The sequence below is a fragment of the Heterodontus francisci genome, chromosome 3 (genome assembly GCF_036365525.1).
Source record: "Heterodontus francisci isolate sHetFra1 chromosome 3, sHetFra1.hap1, whole genome shotgun sequence".
Lineage (NCBI taxonomy): Eukaryota > Metazoa > Chordata > Chondrichthyes > Heterodontiformes > Heterodontidae > Heterodontus > Heterodontus francisci.
In genome coordinates this window covers 4,527,625-4,547,896 of record NC_090373.1, presented here as the reverse complement: position 1 = coordinate 4,547,896, position 20,272 = coordinate 4,527,625, and the positions used below count along the sequence as shown (strand labels likewise).

General features: G+C 55.4%; 1 protein-coding gene across 1 annotated transcript in view; it reads left to right on the top strand.

The window, feature by feature from the left end:
- The window catches only part of LOC137353646 (corticotropin-releasing factor receptor 2-like), a 119,074-nt gene that overhangs the window by 6,270 nt on the left and 92,532 nt on the right, over positions 1-20,272 (top strand). Inside the window, exons 2-3 of the mRNA XM_068020000.1 lie at positions 810-870; positions 1,202-1,274. Of these exons, the coding sequence (XP_067876101.1) occupies positions 810-870; positions 1,202-1,274 (134 nt within the window). The remainder of the gene's footprint in view (positions 1-809; positions 871-1,201; positions 1,275-20,272) is intronic.

The window sequence follows — 20,272 nt, the reverse complement described above, 5'->3', positions numbered from 1 at the left end:
CTGTGGGCACTCAGAATGGCATCGCTTCAAGGAGGGAAACAACTGATTCCATAATTCATTTGTCATGTGTGCAGGAACAGTGCAGCCACAGGGGTTACTCTGCATCTCCGGCCTGTTATATAGCAATGGGTTTAGCATTTATATATCCGGTTTTCCATTGATGTTCAATCGGAGTGCAGTCAATTAGCTTCAGGAACCTGGCCTGATGTTGAGAGGACTTTGTGTTCAAGGAGCTGCCAGAAGATGTCCCAAAGAAATAGCCCCTCCCCCAACTGTGCTCTGTGCCCAAGCTATGCGAGAAGTTAAAGGGAACATTCATGAGGTGCCCAAAGTTCTACCTGGCTCCAGATATGCCCCTGAAAGACCTCCCCTGGAATTGCTGGCTAGACCTTTAGGAAGCACAGACCCAGTGGCGAGGAGGCTACTGCGAGTCTCATTATGCTACAGAACTAGCAATCCAAGCAGCAGGGATTTAGATCTGAACTATAGAATTCAGTTCAATACATCTGTGCATTTGTGGACTGGTGTCACAAAAACAGCTACTAAAAGCTGTCATTTTGTCATAAACACTGTACAGATTCATCAATGTCAATCAGAGACATCTACCCAGTCTGGTTGACACTAACTCCAGTCCCGCAGCATACGCCGAACCCGGAATTTCCTTTGCAGTGTCCTGGTAAGCCACTCAGGGCAACTAATGTTGGGCAATAAATGCATATTTATCATCACACACCCTGAGAACCAGTGATTGAAGTGAAGAAGTGTGGGATAATGTCAGTGTGACTTTGTTCTCTGATTTACTTTGCCAGGTATTCCACTCCCCATCATCATGGCCTGGTCTACTGCGAAGCTCTTCTATGAAAATGAGCAGTAAGTTCCTCTGAACTTTTGATGACCTTTTTGCTCCCAGGTACGTCCTGTAGTTTTATTGCAGCGCTGGCATCAGCTGCAATCTTCACTTTGCACTAATAGCATATGTGTCAATTTCAAAAACAGAAGTACTCAATAGAAGGTCCTTCACTAGGTCAGTTAGAGGTCAATTAGTGGGGTAAAGATTGAAGGTGAGCAGATAAAGCAGTGGGGTAAAGGTTAAAGATGACCAGGTCAGTCAGTGGGGTAAAGGTTAAAGGTGAGCAGGTCAGTTAGGGGATTGATGTATAGTTGTGTTCACTTGTGTCATGATTTATTTGTTTGACCATAGGTGCTGGTTTGGTAAGAGGTCAGGAAAGTACATTGACTACATCTACCAAGGCCCAGTGATCTTAGTGTTACTGGTAAGTGTATATACACAGAGAAACAATACTTAACAGGCCCTTCGACCTAACCAGTCTGTGTAACATTAAGTTAGTTTGGAAACATTGGTATTCTCACTCAAAGAATCCAGAAGACAACTGGTGTGAGTAAAAATCCTTACATTTATATAGCACGTATCACAGCCACCGGACATCTCAAAGTACTTTACAGTCAATGAAGTGTTATTGAAGTGTCGTCACTGTGGTCAAACAGAATACATGTCAGCCATGTTCAGTGGGTATCTCTCTCACCTCTCAGTCACAATATTCTGGGTTGAAGTTCCAGTCCAGGGCTTAAGCACAATGAATCAAAGCTGACGCTCCAGTGTAGTACTGAGGGAGTGCTGCACTGTCAGAGGTGCTGTCTTTCAGATAGGACATTAAACTAAGGCCCCATTTGCCTTCTCAGGTGAACGTTAAAGATCCCATGGTGCTATTTTGAAGAAGAGTAGGGGAGTTCTCCCTGGAATCCTGGCCAATATTTACCAATCAACAGCACAAAAGTAGATTATCTGGTCATTATCACATTGCTGTTTGTGGGAGCTTACTGTGCACAAATTGGCTGCTGCATTTCCGACATTATAACACTGACTGCATTTCAAAAAGTACTTCATTGACTGTAAAACATATTGAGACGTCTGGTGGTCGGGAGAAGTGCTATGTAAATGCAAGTCTGTTTTCTTTTCAATTCCACTCTGACACAGCGCAGCTTTACTCTGTATCTAACCCCGTTTTTTTTTTTTTCCACAAGGTGACCTTTATACCCCAGGCCCCTTTTATATTTTTCACATCGAGGGGGCCTTTATCCCTCAGGCCCCCTTTATGTACATATTTACAGTTTTAAAATAACTTTATTAAAACAGAAAAATAAACAAAAAACTCAAATTAAAATGCCATTCTCGGCGTCGACGATGCACTCCAGTCCCTGCGGTGCCCACCGGTCGCGGAAGGCCTCAAGCGTACCGGCGGACACCGCATGCTCCTTTTCCAGGGACACCCGGGCGCGAACGTAACCGCGGAAGAGGTGCAGTCAATCGGGGAGGACAGACCCCCCAACGTCCCGCAACCTGGACCTGTGAATTGCCATCTTGGCCAGGCCCAGGAGCAGACAGACGAGGAGATCCTCCTCCCGGCCCAAGCCCCTCCGCACCGGGTGCCCAAAGATCAGGAGCGTGGGACTGAAGTGCAGCCAGAATTTGAGGAGCAGCCACTTCAGATACTCAAATAGGGGCTGCAACCTCGCACACTCCATATAAATGTGGAACACGGACTTGTCCAGGCCGCAGAAAGTACAGCTGGCCTGGGAGTCCGTGAACCTACTTAAAAGCCTATTGCACGGGACTGCTCTGTGCAGCACCCTCCACCCCAGGTCCCCGATGTAAAGGGGGAAGACTCCCGCGTAGAGAGACCTCCATCGGGGTTTCCCCTCCCCGCCAGATGGCAACGCGGACCGCCAGGGCGTGTCCGGCCGGCTGACGAGGGCGAGGAAGTGGAGAGTGTGCAGGAGCAGCCCGTACAGGAAACCCCTCCGCGCCGATTGGAATGGCACGGAGGGCATTTCCGAGAGGCGGCTCGGGTTGTGTGGGACCGGCTCCCGAGGAGGGTTTCGGGGCCTGGGTCCGATGAGCAGTTCCGGCCGAGCGGGAGTCAGCTCGGCCGGGATCGCTCCGCACTCCCGAGCCCCCTCGCCACCCGCAGTGAGGGGCGTCCCGGGGGATTCGGCTAATCCTCCGCCCGCCGGACCGTCCCCGGAATCGGCCGCCCGGACAGCCGAGACGCTCTCCTCCGCCCACGGGGGAGCGCCCTGACTGGAGGCGACCATGTTCCAGACTCGGAAAAGATCCCGGTAAAAGACAGGCAACTCCCTCAGAGAGGCGCGGCTAACGGACTCCACCGGGAGCTGCGTGTCGTCTTGAAGGCAGTGACACTGGCGGAAAAAATACGTCGCCAGCGCGCACCATCTGGGAGGACGCTCGACGTACAGGTATCTCTGCAGGGTCCGAAGGCGGAGAGTCGCAGCCTGGGTGCGGACGCACACCAGCGACTGACCGCCCTCCTCGATCGGGAGACTCAGGACCGCGGCAGAGACCCAGTGTTTCCTCTTGCCCCAGAAGAAATCGACGAGTTTCTTCTGGATCTTGGTGGCAAATACAGGGGGCGGGGCCAAAGTGACCAACCGGTACCACAGCATGGAGGCCACCAGTTGGTTTATGACCAACGCTCGGCCCCTGTAGGAAAGCACTCGGAGCAGTCCTGTCCAGCGCCCCAGTCGAGCGGTGACTTTCGCCTCCAACTCCTGCCAGTTTGCCGGCCAGGCTTCCTCAGCGGGGCTAAGGAGGACTCCCAGATAGAGGAGGTGCGTGGTGCTCCACGCAAAAGGTGTCATCGCCTCCGGCAGGGAGTCCACCCGCCACTGACCAACCAGGAGTCTGGAACATTTCTCCCAATTGATCCTCGCGGAGGACGCGGCAGAAAAGGTCTGCTGGCAGTTGCGCATCCTCCGCAAGTCAACGGGATCTGTGATTGCGAGGAGCACGTCGTCGGCGTAAGCCGAGAGGACGACCCGTATGGCCGGCTCGCGCAGAGCCAATCCCGTCAACCTCCTGCGAAGCAGGCACAGGAAGGGCTCCACGCAGATGATATACAATTGGCCGGACATGGGGCACCCCTGACGCACTCCTCTCCCAAATCGAAGGGGCGCCGTCAAGGACCCGTTAACTTTGACTAGACACTCTGCGGCGGCGTATAAAAGTCGGACCCGGGCCACGAAATGCGGCCCGAGTCCAAAAGCGCGCAGAGTCCCGAAAAGGTAATCGTGATCCACCCTGTCGAACGCCTTCTCCTGATCGAGGGAGAGAAAGGCGACCGATAGACCAGTCCTCTGGGAAAGATGGATCAGGTCCCGGACCAGGTGGATGTTGTCCTGGATGGACCGGCCCGGGACCGTGTAGGACTGGTTGGGGTGGATCATGTGGGCCAGCACGGAGCCCAGGCGGGTAGACATAGCCCGGGCAAAGATCTTATAATCCGTGCTGAGGAGGGAGACCGGACGCCAGTTTTTAAGCAGGCGGAGATCGCCCCTCTTCGGCAGCAGGACGATGACCGCCCTGCGCCACGAGAGGGGCATCTCCCCGGTCGCCAGGCTTTCCCCCAGGACCCGCGCGTAATCGTCCCCCAGGACGTCCCAGAACGCCCTGAGGAACTCCACCGTCAACCCATCCAGCCCTGGGGAATTGCCCCTCGAGAGCTGGTGGAGGGCGCCAGTCAGCTCCGCCAACGTGAGCGGAGCCTCCAATCCTTCGGCGCCCTCCGGGCTGACCTGCGGCAGGTCCTCCCACAAAACTCTGCGCACATCCTCGTTGGACGGATCCGGAGAGAACAACGCACTGTAATACGTCCGGACCAGGAGGCCCATTCCCTCCGGATCCGTGATGGAGGGTCCGTCGTCGGCCAGCAGCTCGACGAGCTGCTTACGGACCCCCCGCCATTTTTCCAGCGAGTAGAAGAAGGGAGAGGCGCGGTCCAAATCTTCCAGGATCTGGATCCGCGACCTCACGTACGCGCCTCGGGACCCTATGAGCTGCAGGTTCCTCAGCGCGCCCTTCTTCTCTTTGTACGCCTGCCACAGGGCCGGGTCCACGGCGGCATGACCGAGGCGGGATTCCAAGTCGAGCACCTCCCTCTCAAGGCGCCCGATCTCAGCTTCCCGCCTCTTGGTCGACCCCTTCGCGTACTCCTGACAGAAGACGCGGATGTGAGTCTTGCCCACATCCCACCATAGCCTCAAGGAGGGGAAGCCCGCATGCTTCCTTCTCCAATCGGCCCAGAATCGACAGAACGAGTCCCGAAATCGCACGTCCTCCAGCAGCCGGTTGTTAAAGTGCGGGGCGGAGTGAACTCCGCCCACAGCAGGCGGTGGTCCGAGCACGGCACCAGCCGCATGGAGGCCGCCGAAACGCGGGAGACGTACGCCTGCGAAATGTAGAGGCGGTCGATTCGCGACCCCCCTCCTCCAGACCTCCACGTGAAGGCGCTGGAGTCGGGATGGAGATTCCGCCAGACGTCCACCAAGTTAAGGGAGCTGATCAGTCCCCTCAACTTCTCCACTGACGCTTGGCCGCGCTGGGGACCGGAGCGATCCCCCACCTCGAGGGTGCAGTTAAAATCCACTCCGAGGATGATGCACTCGCCGCTATCGATGGAGCTCAAGAGAGCGGACACTTCTTCAAAGAAGCGCGCTTGCAACGCGCCGGGCCTGGGCGCGTACACGTTCACAAAGTGGAGCGGCACGCTACCCAGGCGAACGGCGAGGTGGAGCAAGCGGCCCGGCACTAGCTCCTTGACCCCCAAGATCTCCGGCTGAAAAGTCGGGGCCAACAAGATAGCCACCCCACTGGAAATAGGGGCGAGGTGACTCATGTAGACCCCACCCTGCCACTCCAGGAGCCAGGTGGCTTCGTCTCCCGGAACGGTGTGGGTTTCCTGCAGAAAGCTCACCGCGTATCTCCCTTCCCTAAGGACTGAGAGATTGTGAAATCTGCGGTGAGCCCCTCTGCTGCCGTTGATGTTGAGGCTGGCTATGGTTATCTTCATGTCAAAGGTACTTAACACCCGTCACCAACAGCTCACTGTGAGGAGGGAGTGGAAGTACACCTGGCCCTCCACTCCCCCAGCAACCCATTGAGGAACACATTAAAACGGCGCCTCTCAACCAGTTTCACGTCCGCGCGCTTGCCCGCTATCTTAAGGGCGGCACGGACGGACTGTATGATCAGCGCCAGATTCGACCAACGGTCGAGGGCCAGCTGAACTTTATTGCGGCAACCCCTGCAAGCCGCGAGGAAATCCCGGAGTTCCGCCGTGGGGATGAGAGGAGATTCGGTGGGAGGCACGAGGGACTCCACCACCTCACTGGCGATGGAATCAAGATCATCCTCCATGCCCCGCACCGAATCCCCATCCTCCTCCGGGTCGTCACCGCCAGCGGCCGACACATCTACCACACACTGTGGGGCGGACGTCCCGGCCGCGCCAGCTGGTCCCGCCTCCGTCACGATCCCACCCCCAGGATCGATGGCGGAGGAGTCCTCTCTGGGTTCTATTGTGAAACTGGAGCCTGTAGGCACCAGCGGTTCAGGACCCCCCTCCACCTCCATCCCCAGGCCAATGAGTGGTCCAGGGGAGACAGAAGTTCCGGACTCCGGGAAACCAGCCGTAGCCGAGACTGGAGGCGGCGAGAGGAGGCCATCTCCCACACCGCCAGCACCCACAGGCCCAGCAGATGGGGCAGCATTCTCAGTTATAACTGGGTCGGGTGTCTCCTGGTTGGTGGTGGACTCCGGCTGGGAGGCCCGACCCTCTGGGGCCTCGCCCTCCCCTTCATTCAGGGCACCCGACCCAGTAGAAGTGGCAGAATGGGCGGTTTCCCCAGGCTCCCCCACCACAAGCAGGGCCCCACTTACTCCTTTAGGAGGGGCCTCACGTACCGGGGCCATCCCCTCCCCTCCATCCTGAGGAATAGAGTGCTCCTGCCCGGACTTTGCAGCCTTGGTGGTGGCGGTAGGGGGAACCTGAGGACCAGAAACAGGAGGCAGCTCCCCTCCAACAGATGGGCCCTGCACCTCAGGGCCCTGTGTTATTTCTGTGGAGGGGTGCCTTCTCCTCTTTTTCACACTTGGGCGCGGAGACTCAGAGACCTCCATGTCATCAGAGGCCTCCGCCTCCGCACCCTTTTTTCCATTTTTAGTCACCCTGGGCCTGAGCCCAGCCCTGGGACAGGTGGATTCCATGGGAATGGGCTTTGGGCTGAGCTCAGGCTCGGGTTGAGTCAAAGTGTCCAGGGGACGCGCCTCACGATGTTTCTTTTTTCCCCGCGTCTTCCTTCCGCTCGGACGGACGCTCCCCTCCCCGCCAGAGGCTGTGAAAACCACAGCCTCCAGAACCGACTGAGCGGTGTCTGTTGGATCTGCGGGGGGAGTGGGAGGAGGTGCTGTGGAACCACTCTGGGCCGCCGAGGTGGAGCTGGCGGCCGGGAGGTTGGGGCAGTTCTTACGAACATGCCCCACCCCCTTGCAGACGTGGCACCGCGCCCCATCCGAGGTCCAGAAGACGCGGTAGGCCGTCCCCTGGAACTCCACATAAAATTGGCCCTCCGTGTCCACCTCCCGCGCCAGCTGCATAAATAACTGGCGGCGGAAGGAGTAGACATGTTGGAGGCTGTGCTCCCGAAGACCAAGCCGGACTGGGGTGATCCCCGACCCTACCTCCCCCAGATGGTGCAGGTGGGGGAGGAGGAGCTCACTGGGAATGAAGGGTGGGACGTTGGACAACATTATCCGATGCGCAGTGGCTCCCAGAGGGTCCACTGGCAGGAAGGTCCCCCCCACAGTGAGCCCTTTACTCAGGGCCAGGGACACCGCCCGCTCGGTCTTCAAAAAGAACACAGCCTTCCCATACATCTTTGAGGCCGCAACAATGGCCGAGGGGCCGACAACCACGGCCATTGCCTTAACGCAGGCCTCAATAGACATGTTGGGGTGGGGATAGCTCTTCACCCCATGGCTGCATGTCAATAATTTAAAGGGTGACGGGGTCACGTGGGCAGCCACAGAAGCTGCAGCTGCGTAGGTAGTAGAGGGCCCCGCCACCGGTGATGAAGGGCTTGCCATGGGTCCAAGAGCTAAACCCACCCCAAATTGTGGACTTGCACACTAAATAACAGATTCACAGAAAAATTTGAAAAGACAAACAAACAAACAACAGGTTAGTGGAGAGGCTGAGGTAAGAGAGGAGAGGTAAAGACAGGCTGGAAGGGATGACTTGCTTTCTGGAGGTGGTGCTCACAGTACACTTAAAACAAACAGTCTTTGAAGTTGGTCTTCCGGTCTTCTGGTTGGGGGGGGGGGAGTCGTCTTCACCTGGGTCAGCTGAAGCTGCCCAGGCACTATCTATCCCCTTCTGTCTGTTTAGCTGGGCAGCTTCAGCTGACTCAGGCTTGGCAATTGGGGTGAGGAGGGAGCTTCCCTGTGTGCTTGTGCAGCAGCACAGACTCCTGTTGAATTGGCAGCCCCACACCTTGTTGTTCCAGCCACTTGTTCCTCCCCCAACAGTCCAAAGTAAATTACTGGTGTTCAGCACCCACCTCCAGACAAAGCCTTGTTTCCACAAAATGTCCCTTTCTTCTCTTTAATGGAGACTGTTGTTGGAGTTTTCCTCTGCTTGTTGGTAGCTGCTCTCCCTTGCTCAGTGCAGCTCCTCTCTCCACCTCTGCAACCTCCAACTGCCACCAGCACTCTCAGCTGCACCTCGTTGAGGCTCTCAACACTCAGGCTCCCAAATCAGAGAGCAGCCAATCCCAGTGCTGTACCTGTCCTGGGAGTGATTGATTGGACAGTGTAGAGGGAGCTTTACTCTGTATCTAACCCTTTTTTTTGGAGCTTTACTCTCTATCTCGCCCTGTTTTTTTTTTTTTTTTTTTTTTTTTTTTTTCTTTTTTTTTTTCTGGGAGTGTTTGATGGGGACAGTGTAGAGGGAGCTTTACTCTGTATCTAACCCCGTTTTTTTTTTTTTTTCCAATCCCAGTTTTTTTTTTTTTTTTTCCACAAGGTGACCTTTATACCCCAGGCCCCTTTTATATTTTTGTATCTAACCTCGTTTTTTTTTTTTTTTTTTTTTTTTAAACAAGGTGACCTTTATACCCCAGGCCCCTTTTATATTTTTCACATCGAGGGGGCCTTTATCCCTCAGGCCCCCTTTATGTACATATTTACAGTTTTAAAATAACTTTATTAAAACAGATAAATAAACAAAAAACTCAAATTAAAATGCCATTCTCGGCGTCGACGATGCACTCCAGTCCCTGCGGTGCCCACTGGTCGCGGAAGGCCTCAAGCGTACCGGCGGACACCGCATGCTCCTTTTCCAGGGACACCCGGGCGCGAACGTAACCGCGGAAGAGGGGCAGGCAATCAGGGAGGACGGAACCCCCGACGGCCCGCAACCTGGACCTGTGAATTGCCACCTTGGCCAGGCCCAGGAGCAGACCGACGAGGAGATCCTCCTCCCGGCCCAAGCCCCTCTGCACCGGGTGCCCAAAGATCAGGAGCGTGGGACTGAAGTGCAGCCAGAATTTGAGGAGCAGCCCCTTCAGATACTCAAATAGGGGCTGCAACCTCGCACACTCCGTATAAATGTGGAACACGGACTCGTCCAGGCCGCAGAAAGTACAGGTGGCCTGGGAGTCCGTGAACCTACTTAAAAGCCTATTGCACGGGACTGCTCTGTGCAGCACCCTCCACCCCAGGTCCCCGATGTAAAGGGGGAAGACTCCCGCGTAGAGAGACCTCCATCGGGGTTTCCCCTCGCCGCCAGATGGCAACGCGGACCGCCAGGGCGTGTCCGGCCGGCTGACGAGGGCGAGGAAGTGGAAAGTGTGCAGGAGCAGCCCGTACAGGAAACCCCTCCGCGCCGATTGGAATGGCACGGAGGGCATTCCCGAGAGGCGGCTCGGGTTGTGCGGGACCGGCTCCCGAGGAGGGTTTCGGGGCCTGGGTCCGATGAGCAGTTCCGGCCCAGCGGGGGTCAGCTCGGCCGGGATCGCTCCGCACTCCCGAGCCCCCTCGCCACCCACAGTGAGGGGCGTCCCGGGGGTTTCAGCTACTCCTCCGCCCGCCGGACCGTCCCCGGAGTCGGCCGCCCGGACAGCCGAGGCGCTCTCCTCCGCCGGCGCGGGAGCGCCCTGACTGGAGGCGACCATGTTCCAGACTCGGAAAAGATCCCGGTAAAAGACAGGCAACTCCCTCAGAGAGGCGCGGCTAACGGACTCCACCGGGAGCTGCGTGTCGTCTTGAAGGCAGTGACACTGGCGGAAAAAATACGTCGCCAGCGCACACCATCTGGGAGGACGCTCGACGTACAGGTATCTCTGCAGGGTCCGAAGGCGGAGAGTCGCAGCCTGGGTGCGGACGCACACCAGCGACTGACCGCCCTCCTCGATCGGGAGACTCAGGACCGCGGCAGAGACCCAGTGTTTCCTCTTGCCCCAGAAGAAATCGACGAGTTTCTTCTGGATCTTGGTGGCAAATACAGGGGGCGGGGCCAAAGTGACCAACCGGTACCACAGCATGGAGGCCACCAGTTGGTTTATGACCAACGCTCGGCCCCTGTAGGAAAGCACTCGGAGCAGTCCTGTCCAGCGCCCCAGCCGAGCGGTGACTTTCGCCTCCAACTCCTGCCAGTTTGCCGGCCAGGCTTCCTCAGCGGGGCTAAGGTGGACTCCCAGATAGAGGAGGTGCGTGGTGCTCCACGCAAAAGGTGTCATCTCCTCCGGCAGGGAATCCACCCGCCACTGACCAACCAGGAGTCCGGAACATTTCTCCCAATTGATCCTCGCGGAGGACGCGGCAGAAAAGGTCTGCTGGCAGTCGCGCATCCTCCGCGAGTCAACGGGATCTGTGATTGCGAGGAGCACGTCGTCGGCGTAAGCCGAGAGGACGACCCGCATGGCCGGCTCGCGCAGAGCCAATCCCGTCAACCTCCTGCGAAGCAGGCACAGGAAGGGCTCCACGCAGATGGTATACAATTGGCCGGACATGGGGCACCCCTGACGCACTCCTCTCCCAAATCGAAGGGGCGCCGTCAAGGACCCGTTAACTTTGACTAGACACTCTGCGGCGGCGTATAAAAGTCGGACCCGGGCCACGAAATGCGGCCCGAGTCCGAAAGCGCGCAGAGTCCCGAAAAGGTAATCGTGATCCACCCTGTCGAACGCCTTCTCCTGATCGAGGGAGAGAAAGGCGACCGACTGACCAGTCCTCTGGGAAAGATGGATCAGGTCCCGGACCAGGTAAATGTTGTCCTGGATGGACCGGCCCGGGACCGTGTAGGACTGGTCGGGGTGGATCATGTGGGCCAGCACGGAGCCCAGGCGGGTAGACATAGCCCGGGCAAAGATCTTATAATCCGTGCTGAGGAGGGAGACCGGACGCCAGTTTTTAAGCAGGCGGAGATCGCCTCTCTTCGGCAGCAGGACGATGACCGCCCTGCGCCACGAGAGGGGCATCTCCCCGGTCGCCAGGCTTTCCCCCAGGACCCGCGCGTAATCGTCCCCCAGGACGTCCCAGAACGCCCTGAGGAACTCCACGGTCAACCCATCCAGCCCTGGGGATTTGCCCCTCGAGAGCTGGTGGAGGGCGCCAGTCAGCTCCGCCAACGTGAGCGGAGCCTCCAATCCTTCGGCGCCCTCCGGGCTGACCTGCGGCAGGTCCTCCCACAAAACTCTGCGCGCATCCTCGATGGACGGATCCGGAGAGAACAACGCACTGTAATACGTCCGGACCAGGAGGCCCATTCCCTCCGGATCCGTGATGGAGGATCCGTCGTCGGCCAGCAGCTCGACAAGCTGCTTACGGACCCCCCGCCATTTTTCCAGCGAGTAGAAGAAGGGTGAGGCGCGGTCCAAATCTTCCAGGATCTGGATCCGCGACCTCACGTACGCGCCTCGGGACCCTATGAGCTGCAGGTTCCTCAGCGCGCCCTTCTTCTCTTTGTACGCCTGCCACAGGGCCGGGTCCGCGACGCCATGACCGAGGCGGGATTCCAAGTCGAGCACCTCCCTCTCAAGGCGCCCGACCTCGGCTTCCCGCCTCTTGGTCGACCCCTTCGCGTACTCCTGACAGAAGACGCGGATGTGAGTCTTGCCCACATCCCACCATAGCCTCAAGGAGGGGAAGCCCCCCTGCTTCCTTCTCCAGTCGGCCCAGAATCGACAGAACGAGTCTCGAAATCGCACGTCCTCCAGCAGCCGGTTGTTAAAGTGCCAGTACGCGGACCCCGCCCGCGTGCGGAGCGGAGTGAACTCCGCCCACACCAGGCGGTGGTCCGAGCACGGCACCAGCCGCATGGAGGCCGCCGAAACGCGGGAGACGTACGCCTGCGAAATGTAGAGGCGGTCGATTCGCGACCCCCCTCCTCCAGACCTCCACGTGAAGGCGCTGGAGTCGGGATGGAGATTCCGCCAGACGTCCACCAAGTTAAGGGAGCTGATCAGTCCCCTCAACTTCTCCACCGACGCTTGGCCGCGCTGGGGACCGGAGCGATCCCCCACCTCGAGGGTGCAGTTAAAATCCCCCCCGAGGATGATGCACTCGCCGCTGTCGATGGAGCTCAAGAGAGCGGACACTTCTTCAAAGAAGCGCGCTTGCAAAGCGCCGGGCCTGGGCGCGTACACGTTCACAAAGTGGAGCGGCACGCTACCCAGGCGAACGGCGAGGTGGAGCAAGCGGCCCGGCACTAGCTCCTTGACCCCCAAGATCTCCGGCTGAAAAGTCGGGGCCAACAAGATAGCCACCCCACTAGAAATAGGGGTGAGGTGACTCATGTAGACCCCACCCTGCCACTCCAGGAGCCAGGTGGCTTCGTCTCCCGGAACGGTGTGGGTTTCCTGCAGAAAGCTCACCGCGTATCTCCCTTCCCTAAGGACTGAGAGATTGTGAAATCTGCGGTGAGCCCCTCTGCTGCCGTTGATGTTGAGGCTGGCTATGGTTATCTTCATGTCAAAGGTACGTAAAACCCGTCACCAACAGCTCACTGTGAGGAGGGAGTGGAAGTGCACCTGGCCCTCCACTCCCCCAGCAACCCATTGAGGAACACATTAAAACGGCGCCTCTCAACCAGTTTCACGTCTGCGCGCTTGCCCGCTATCTTAAGGGCGGCACGGACGGACTGGATGATCAGCGCCAGATTCGACCAACGGTCGAGGGCCAGCTGAACTTTATTGCGGCAACCTCTGCAAGCCGCGAGGAAATCCCGGAGTTCCGCCGTGGGGATGAGAGGAGATTCGGTGGGAGGCACGAGGGACTCCACCACCTCACTGGCGATGGAATCAAGATCATCCTCCGTGCCCCGCACCGAATCCCCATCCTCCTCCGGGTCGTCACCGCCAGCGGCCGACACATCCACCACACACTGTGGGGCGGACGTCCCGGCCGCGCCAGCTGGTCCCGCCTCCGTCACGATCCCACCCCCAGGATCGATGGCGGAGGAGTCCTCTCTGGGTTCTATTGTGAAACTGGAGCCTGTAGGCACCAGCGGTTCAGGACCCCCCTCCACCTCCATCCCCAGGCCAATGACTGGTCCAGGGGAGACAGAAGTTCCGGACTCCGGGAAACCAGCCAGAGCCGAGACTGGAGGCGGCGAGAGGAGGCCATCTCCCGCTCCGCCAGCACCCACAGGCCCAGCAGATGGGGCAGCATTCTCAGTTATAACTGGGTCGGGTGTCTCCTGGTTGGTGGTGGACTCCGGCTGGGAGGCCCGACCCTCTGGGGCCTCGCCCTCCCCTTCATTCAGGACACCCGACCCAGTAGCAGTGGCAGAATGGGCGGTTTCCCCAGGCTCCCCCACCACAAGCAGGGCCCCACTTACTCCTTCAGGAGGGGCCTCACGTACCGGGGCCATCCCCTCCCCTCCATCCTGAGGAATAGGGAGCACCTGCCCGGACTTTGCAGCCTTGGTGGTGGCGGTAGGGGGCACCTGAGGACCAGAAACAGGAGGCAGCTCCCCACCAACAGATGGGCCCTGCACCTCAGGGCCCTGTGTTATTTCTGTGGAGGGGTGCCTTCTCCTCTTTTTCGCACTTGGGCGCGGAGACTCAGAGACCTCCATGTCATCAGAGGCCTCCGCCTCCGCACCCTTTTTTCCTTTTTTAGTCACCCTGGGCCTGAGCCCAGCCCTGGGACAGGTGGATTCCATGGGAATGGGCTTTGGGCTGAGCTCAGGCTCGGGTTGAGTCAAAGTGTCCAGGGGACGCGCCTCACGATGTTTCTTTTTTCCCCGCGTCTTCCTTCCGCTCGGACGGACGCTCCCCTCCCCGCCAGAGGCTGTGAAAACCACAGCCTCCGGAACCGACTGAGCGGTGTCTGTTGGATGTGCGGGGGGAGTGGGAGGAGGTGCTGTGGAACCACTCTGGGCCGCCGAGGTGGAGCTGGCGGCCGGGAGGTTGGGGCAGTTCTTCCGAACATGCCCCACCCCCTTGCAGACGTGGCACCGCGCCCCGTCCGAGGTCCAAAAGACGCGGTAGGCCGTCCCCTGGAACTCCACATTAAATTGGCCCTCCGTGTCCTCCTCCCGCGCCAGCTGCATAAATAACTGGCGGCGGAAGGAGTAGACATGTTGGAGGCTGTGCTCCCGAAGACCAAGCCGGACTGGGGTGATCCCCGACCTCACCTCCCCCAGATGGTGTAGGTGGGGGAGGAGCAGCTCACTGGGAATGAAGGGTGGGACGTTGGACAACATTATCCGATGCGCAGTGGCCCCCAGAGGGTCCACTGGCAGGAAGGTCCCCCCCACAGTGAGCCCTTTACTCAGGGCCAGGGACACCGCCCGCTCGGTCTTCAAAAAGAACACAGCCTTCCCATACATTTTTGAGGCCGCAACAATGGCCGAGGGGCCGACAACCACGGCCATTGCCTTAACGCAGGCCTCAATAGACATGTTGGGGTGGGGATAGCTCTTCACCCCATGGCTGCATGTCAATAATTTAAAGGGTGACGGGGCCACGTGGGCAGCCACAGAAGCTGCAGCTGCGTAGGTAGTAGAGGGCCCCGCCACCGGTGATGAAGGGCTTGCCATGGGTCCAAGAGCTAAACCCACCCCAAATTGTGGACTTGCACACTAAATAACAGATTCACAGAAAAATTTGAAAAGACAAACAAACAAACAACAGGTTAGTGGAGAGGCTGAGGTAAGAGAGGAGAGGCAAAGGCAGGCTGGAAGGGATGACTTGCTTTCTGGAGGTGGTGCTCACAGTACACTTAAAACAAACAGTCTTTGAAGTTGGTCTTCCGGTCTTCTGGTTGGGGGAGTCGTCTTCACCTGGGTCAGCTGAAGCTGCCCAGGCACTATCTATCCCCTTCCGTCTGTTTAGCTGGGCAGCTTCAGCTGACCCAGGTTTGGCAATTGGGGTGGGGAGGGAGCTTCCCTGTGTGCTTTTGCAGCAGCACAGACTCCTGTTGAATTGGCAGCCCCACCCCTTGTTGTTCCAGCCACTTGTTCCTCCCCCAACAGTCCAAAGTAAATTACTGGTGTTCAGCACCCACCTCCAGACAAAGCCTTGTTTCCACAAAATGTCCCTTTCTTCTCTTTAATGGAGACTGTTGTTGGAGTTTTCCTCTGCTTGTTGGTAGCTGCTCTCCCTTGCACAGTGCAGCTCCTCTCTCCACCTCTGCAACCTCCAACTGCCACCAGCACTCTCAGCTGCACCTCGTTGAGGCTCTCAACACTCAGGCTCCCAAATCAGAGAGCAGCCAATCCCAGTGCTGTACCTGTCCTGGGAGTGTTTGATTGGACAGTGTAGAGGGAGCTTTACTCTGTATCTAACCCTTTTTTTTGGAGCTTTACTCTCTATCTCGCCCTGTGCTGTACCTGCCCTGGGTGTGTTTGATGGGGACAGTGTAGAGGGAGCTTTACTCTGTATCTAACCCCTTTTTTTTGGAGCTTTATTCTCTATCTAGCCCTGTGCTGTACCTGCCCTGGGTAATATGCAGCTACTGCTCTGTTACTGTCACAGTGAAGCAGGGCAGCTTTGAAATAGCAGGATTCCACACTTGAGGGTGAGGGGTTTGACTGGTCTAACTAGCCAAAGTCTCAATTCAATCAGACATAGGGAGCTTTCAGCCAAGGGTTCAGTCAAGTTGTAGTTGGGGTGAGTGTCATCATTCACAATGTTTCTCAAAGTGTGGGTAACACTAGATAAATCGAGATATGGGAAGCCGGATTCGAACACCACAAGAACTGCTGCATTTCAACATCTGATTTTATCCATTTCTGCACTTTCTCTATTGGATGCTGTGTCACATATCCATCCATCCTTGATGTACACTGTTGCTAAGGGTGATGGATGAGTCACAGGATGATCCATCCCTGGGAGACCTTTACGATTTAATTAGCCCAAGTCGATTTCCTAGAATCAGGTAGCACGGAGACTCCCCCAGGAGATCCCTCACTGCCCCGCTGGTAGGGTGGGAGGGTGCAGGTGGTCCTTCTGCCCTGGTGGGGGTGGGGTTTCTGCCGTGATAGGGGTGATCTCTCTGTCCCAGTGGGTAGGGGGGTATTTCTGTGCCCCAATGGGGTGGTGCCTCTCTGCCATGGTCGGGGACATTTCTCTCCCGCAGTGGGGGATGTCTCTGTCCCAGTGGGGAGGGGTTATTACTCTGCCCCGGTGGAGTGGGGTCTCTGTGCTCACTGTTGTCCTCCTGCCAGTAATGGTGAGCAGCTGATCCAGGCCTATCTGTTTAATGCTGGAGGGTGGTCACGTTGAACAGTGGGTGATGAATTCAGCACTTGCACCTTCTCCTCCTCTGAGCATCTCGCCTGTTCCACCTCTCTCACGCTCTCATTTAAAATCCTCTTTATCACCAATTCAAGCACCATAAAAATGTTCTTATTAAATACGCATCCAAGCCCACATTCCCACAAGACACACACACACACACACACACACACACACACACACACACACACACACACACACACACACACACACACACACACACACACACACACACACACATAGATTACAGAGGGAAACAGAGTTGGGAGGTTGGAGTACAGTCTGAAATAAATGGAATTTAAACACTGAATCTCAGTCCCAGAGTTCTTAGTTCAAATTGGTGTTCTTTGTTCTTAATTCTTAATTGTAGTTCTTATCTGAAATTGTACCGAGCGCAAAGGAAGATGGTTATGGATGTTGCAGGTTAATCCAGGACATCACTGTAAGTGTTCCTCAGGGTAGTGTCCTAGGCCCAACCATCTTAAGCTGCTTCATCAATGACCTTCCATCAATCATAAGGTCAGAAGTGGGGATGTTCGCTGATGATTGCACAATGATCAGCCAGCGGGAGGTAGAGGAGCAGATATGTAGACAGATTTTGGAAAGATGTAAAAGCAACAGGGTTGTTGTGGTGGGTGATTTTAACTTCCCCTATATTGACTGGGACTCACTTAGTGCTAGGGCTTGGATGGGGCAGAATTTGTCAGGAGCATCCAGGAGAGCTTCTTGAAACAATATGGAGATAGTCCAACTCGGGAATGGGCCGTATTGGACCTGGTATTGGGGAATGAGCCCAGCCAAGTGGTCGTAGTCTCAGTAGAGGAGCATTTCGGGAACAGTGACCATAATTCCACAAGTTTTAAGGATAAGCATAAGAGTAGTCCTCGGGTGAAGGTGCTAAATTGGGGGAAGGCTAATTATAACAATATTAGGCAGGAACAGAAGAATTTAGATTGGGGCGACTGTCTGAGGGTAAATCAACATCTGACATGTGGGAGTCTTTCAAATGTCAGTGGATTAGAATCCAGGACCAGCATGTTCCTGTGAGGAAGAAGGATAAGTTTGGCAAGTTTCGGGAACCTTGGATAATGAGGGATATTGTAAGCCCAGTCAAAAAGAAAAAGGAAGCATTCGTAAGGGCTAGAAGGCTGGGAACAGACGAATCCCTTGAGGAATATAAAGACAGTAGGAAGGAACTTAAGCAAGGAGTCAGGAGGGCTAAAAGGGGTCATGAAAAGTCATTGGCAAACAGGATTAAGGAGAATCCCAAGGCTTTTTATACATATATAAAGAGCAAGAGGGTAGCCAGGGAAAGGGTTGGCCCACTCAAGGACAGAGGAGGGAATCTACGCGTGGAGCCAGAGGAAATGGGCGAGGTACTAAATGAGTACTTTGCATCAGTATTCACCAAAGAGAAGGACTTGGTGGATGATGAGTCTAGGGAAGGGAGTGTAGATAGTCTGCGTCATGTCATTATCAAAAAAGGAGGATGTGTTGAGCGTCTTGCACAGCATTAAGGTAGATAAGTCCCCCAGGGCCTGATGGGATCTACCCCAGAATACTGAGGCAGGCAAGGGAAGAAATTGCTGGGGCCTTGACAGAAATCTTTGTATCCTCATTGGCTACAGGTGAGATCCCAGAGGACTGGAGAATAGCCAATGTTGTTCGTTTGTTTAAGAAGGGTAGCAAGGATAATCCAGGAAATTATCGGCCGGTGAGCCTTACGTCAGTGGAAGGAAAATTATTAGACAGGATTCTTCGGGACAGGATTTACTCCCATTTGGGAACAAATGAATACATGGTTTTGTGAAGGGGAGGTCGTGTCTCTCTAATTTGATTGAGTTTTTTGAGGAAGTGACGAAGATGATTGATGAAGGAAGGGCAGTGGATGTTATCTATATGGACTTCAGTAAAGCCTTTGACAAGGTCCCTCATGGCAGACTGGTACAAAAGGTGAAGTCACACGGATCAGAGGTGAGCTGGCAAGATGGATACAGAACTGGCTCGATCATGGAAGATAGAGGGTAGCAGTGGAAGGGTGTTTTTCTGAATGGAGGGGCGTGACAAGTGGTGTTCCGCAGGGTTCAGTGCTGGGACCTTTGCTCTGTGTATTATATATGAATGATTTGGAGGAAAGTGTAGCTGGTCTGATTAGTAAGTTTGCGGATGACACAAAGGTTGGTGGAGTTGCAGATAGTGATGAGGATTGTCAAAGGATACAGCAGGATATAGATCGGTTGGAGAGTTGGGCGGAGAAATGGCAGATGGCGTTTAATCCGGACAAATGTGAGGTAATACATTTTGGAAGGTCTAATACAGGTGGGAAGTACACAGTAAATGGCAGAACCCTTCGGAGTATTGACAGGCAGAGAGATCTGGGCGTACAGGTCCACAGGTCAATGAAAATGGCAACGCAGGTGGATAAGGTAGTCAAGAAGGCATACGGCATGCTTGCCTTCATCGGTCGGGGCATAGAGTATAAAAATTGACAAGTCATGCTGCAGCTGTACAGAACCTTAGTTAGGCCACACTTGGAATATTGCGTGCAATTCTGGTCGCCACACTACCAGAAGGACATGGAGGCTTTGGAGAGGGTATAGAAGAGGTTTACCAGGATGTTGCCTGGTCTGGAGGGCATTAGCTATGAGGAGAGGTTGGATAAACTCGGATTGTTTTCACTGGAACGACGGAGGTGGAGGGGCGACATGATAGAGGTTTACAAAGTTATGAGTGGCATGGACAGAGTGGATAGTCAGAAGCTTTTTCCCAGGGTGGAAGAGTCAGTTACTGGGGGACATAGGTTTAAGGTGCGAGGGGTAAAGTTTAGAGGGGATGTGCGAGGCAAGTTCTTTACACAGAGGGTCGTGAGTGCCTGGAACCTGCTGCCGGGGTAAGTAGTGGAAGCAGGTACGATAGCGAGGTTTAAGAGGCATCTTGACAAATACATGAATAGGATGGGAAATGAGGGGTACGGTCCCTGGAAATGCAGAAGGTTTTAGTTTTGGCAGGCATCAAGATCGGCGCAGGCTTGGAGGGCCGAATGGCCTGTTCCTGTGCTGTACTGTTCTTTGTTCTTTGTTATTCGCGACTTCTCAGAAACTGAAGCTGGAGAAATGCAGCCAGACCTGGACACTATCCAGGCTTGGGCTGATAAGTGGCAAGTATCATTCACGCACTCAAGTGCAGGCAATGACCATATCCAACAAGAGAGAACCCTTAATAAAAACAAGAAATGCTGGAAATACCCTTATTTTTAAACTCTGTCCCCTAGTCCTTGTCTCTCCCACAAGGGGAAGCACCCTTCCAGCTTCAACCCTGTCAAGTCCCCTCAGGATCTTATATGTTTCAATAAGACCACCTCTCATTCTTCTAAACTCCAAAGGAAATAGGCCCAACCTGTTCAACCTTTCCTCATTAGATAACTCCTTCATCCCAGGAATCAGTCAAGTGAAACTTCTCTGACCCCCTTCTAATGCAATTTTACCCTTTCTTAAGTAAGGAGACCAAAACTGCACACAATACTCGAGATGTGGTTTCACTAGGGCCCTGTACAGCAGGAACAAAACTTCCCTACTTTTATACTCTATTCTCCTTGCAATAAACGACAACATTCCATTTGCCTTCCTAATCATTTTCTGTACCTGCGTACTAACAT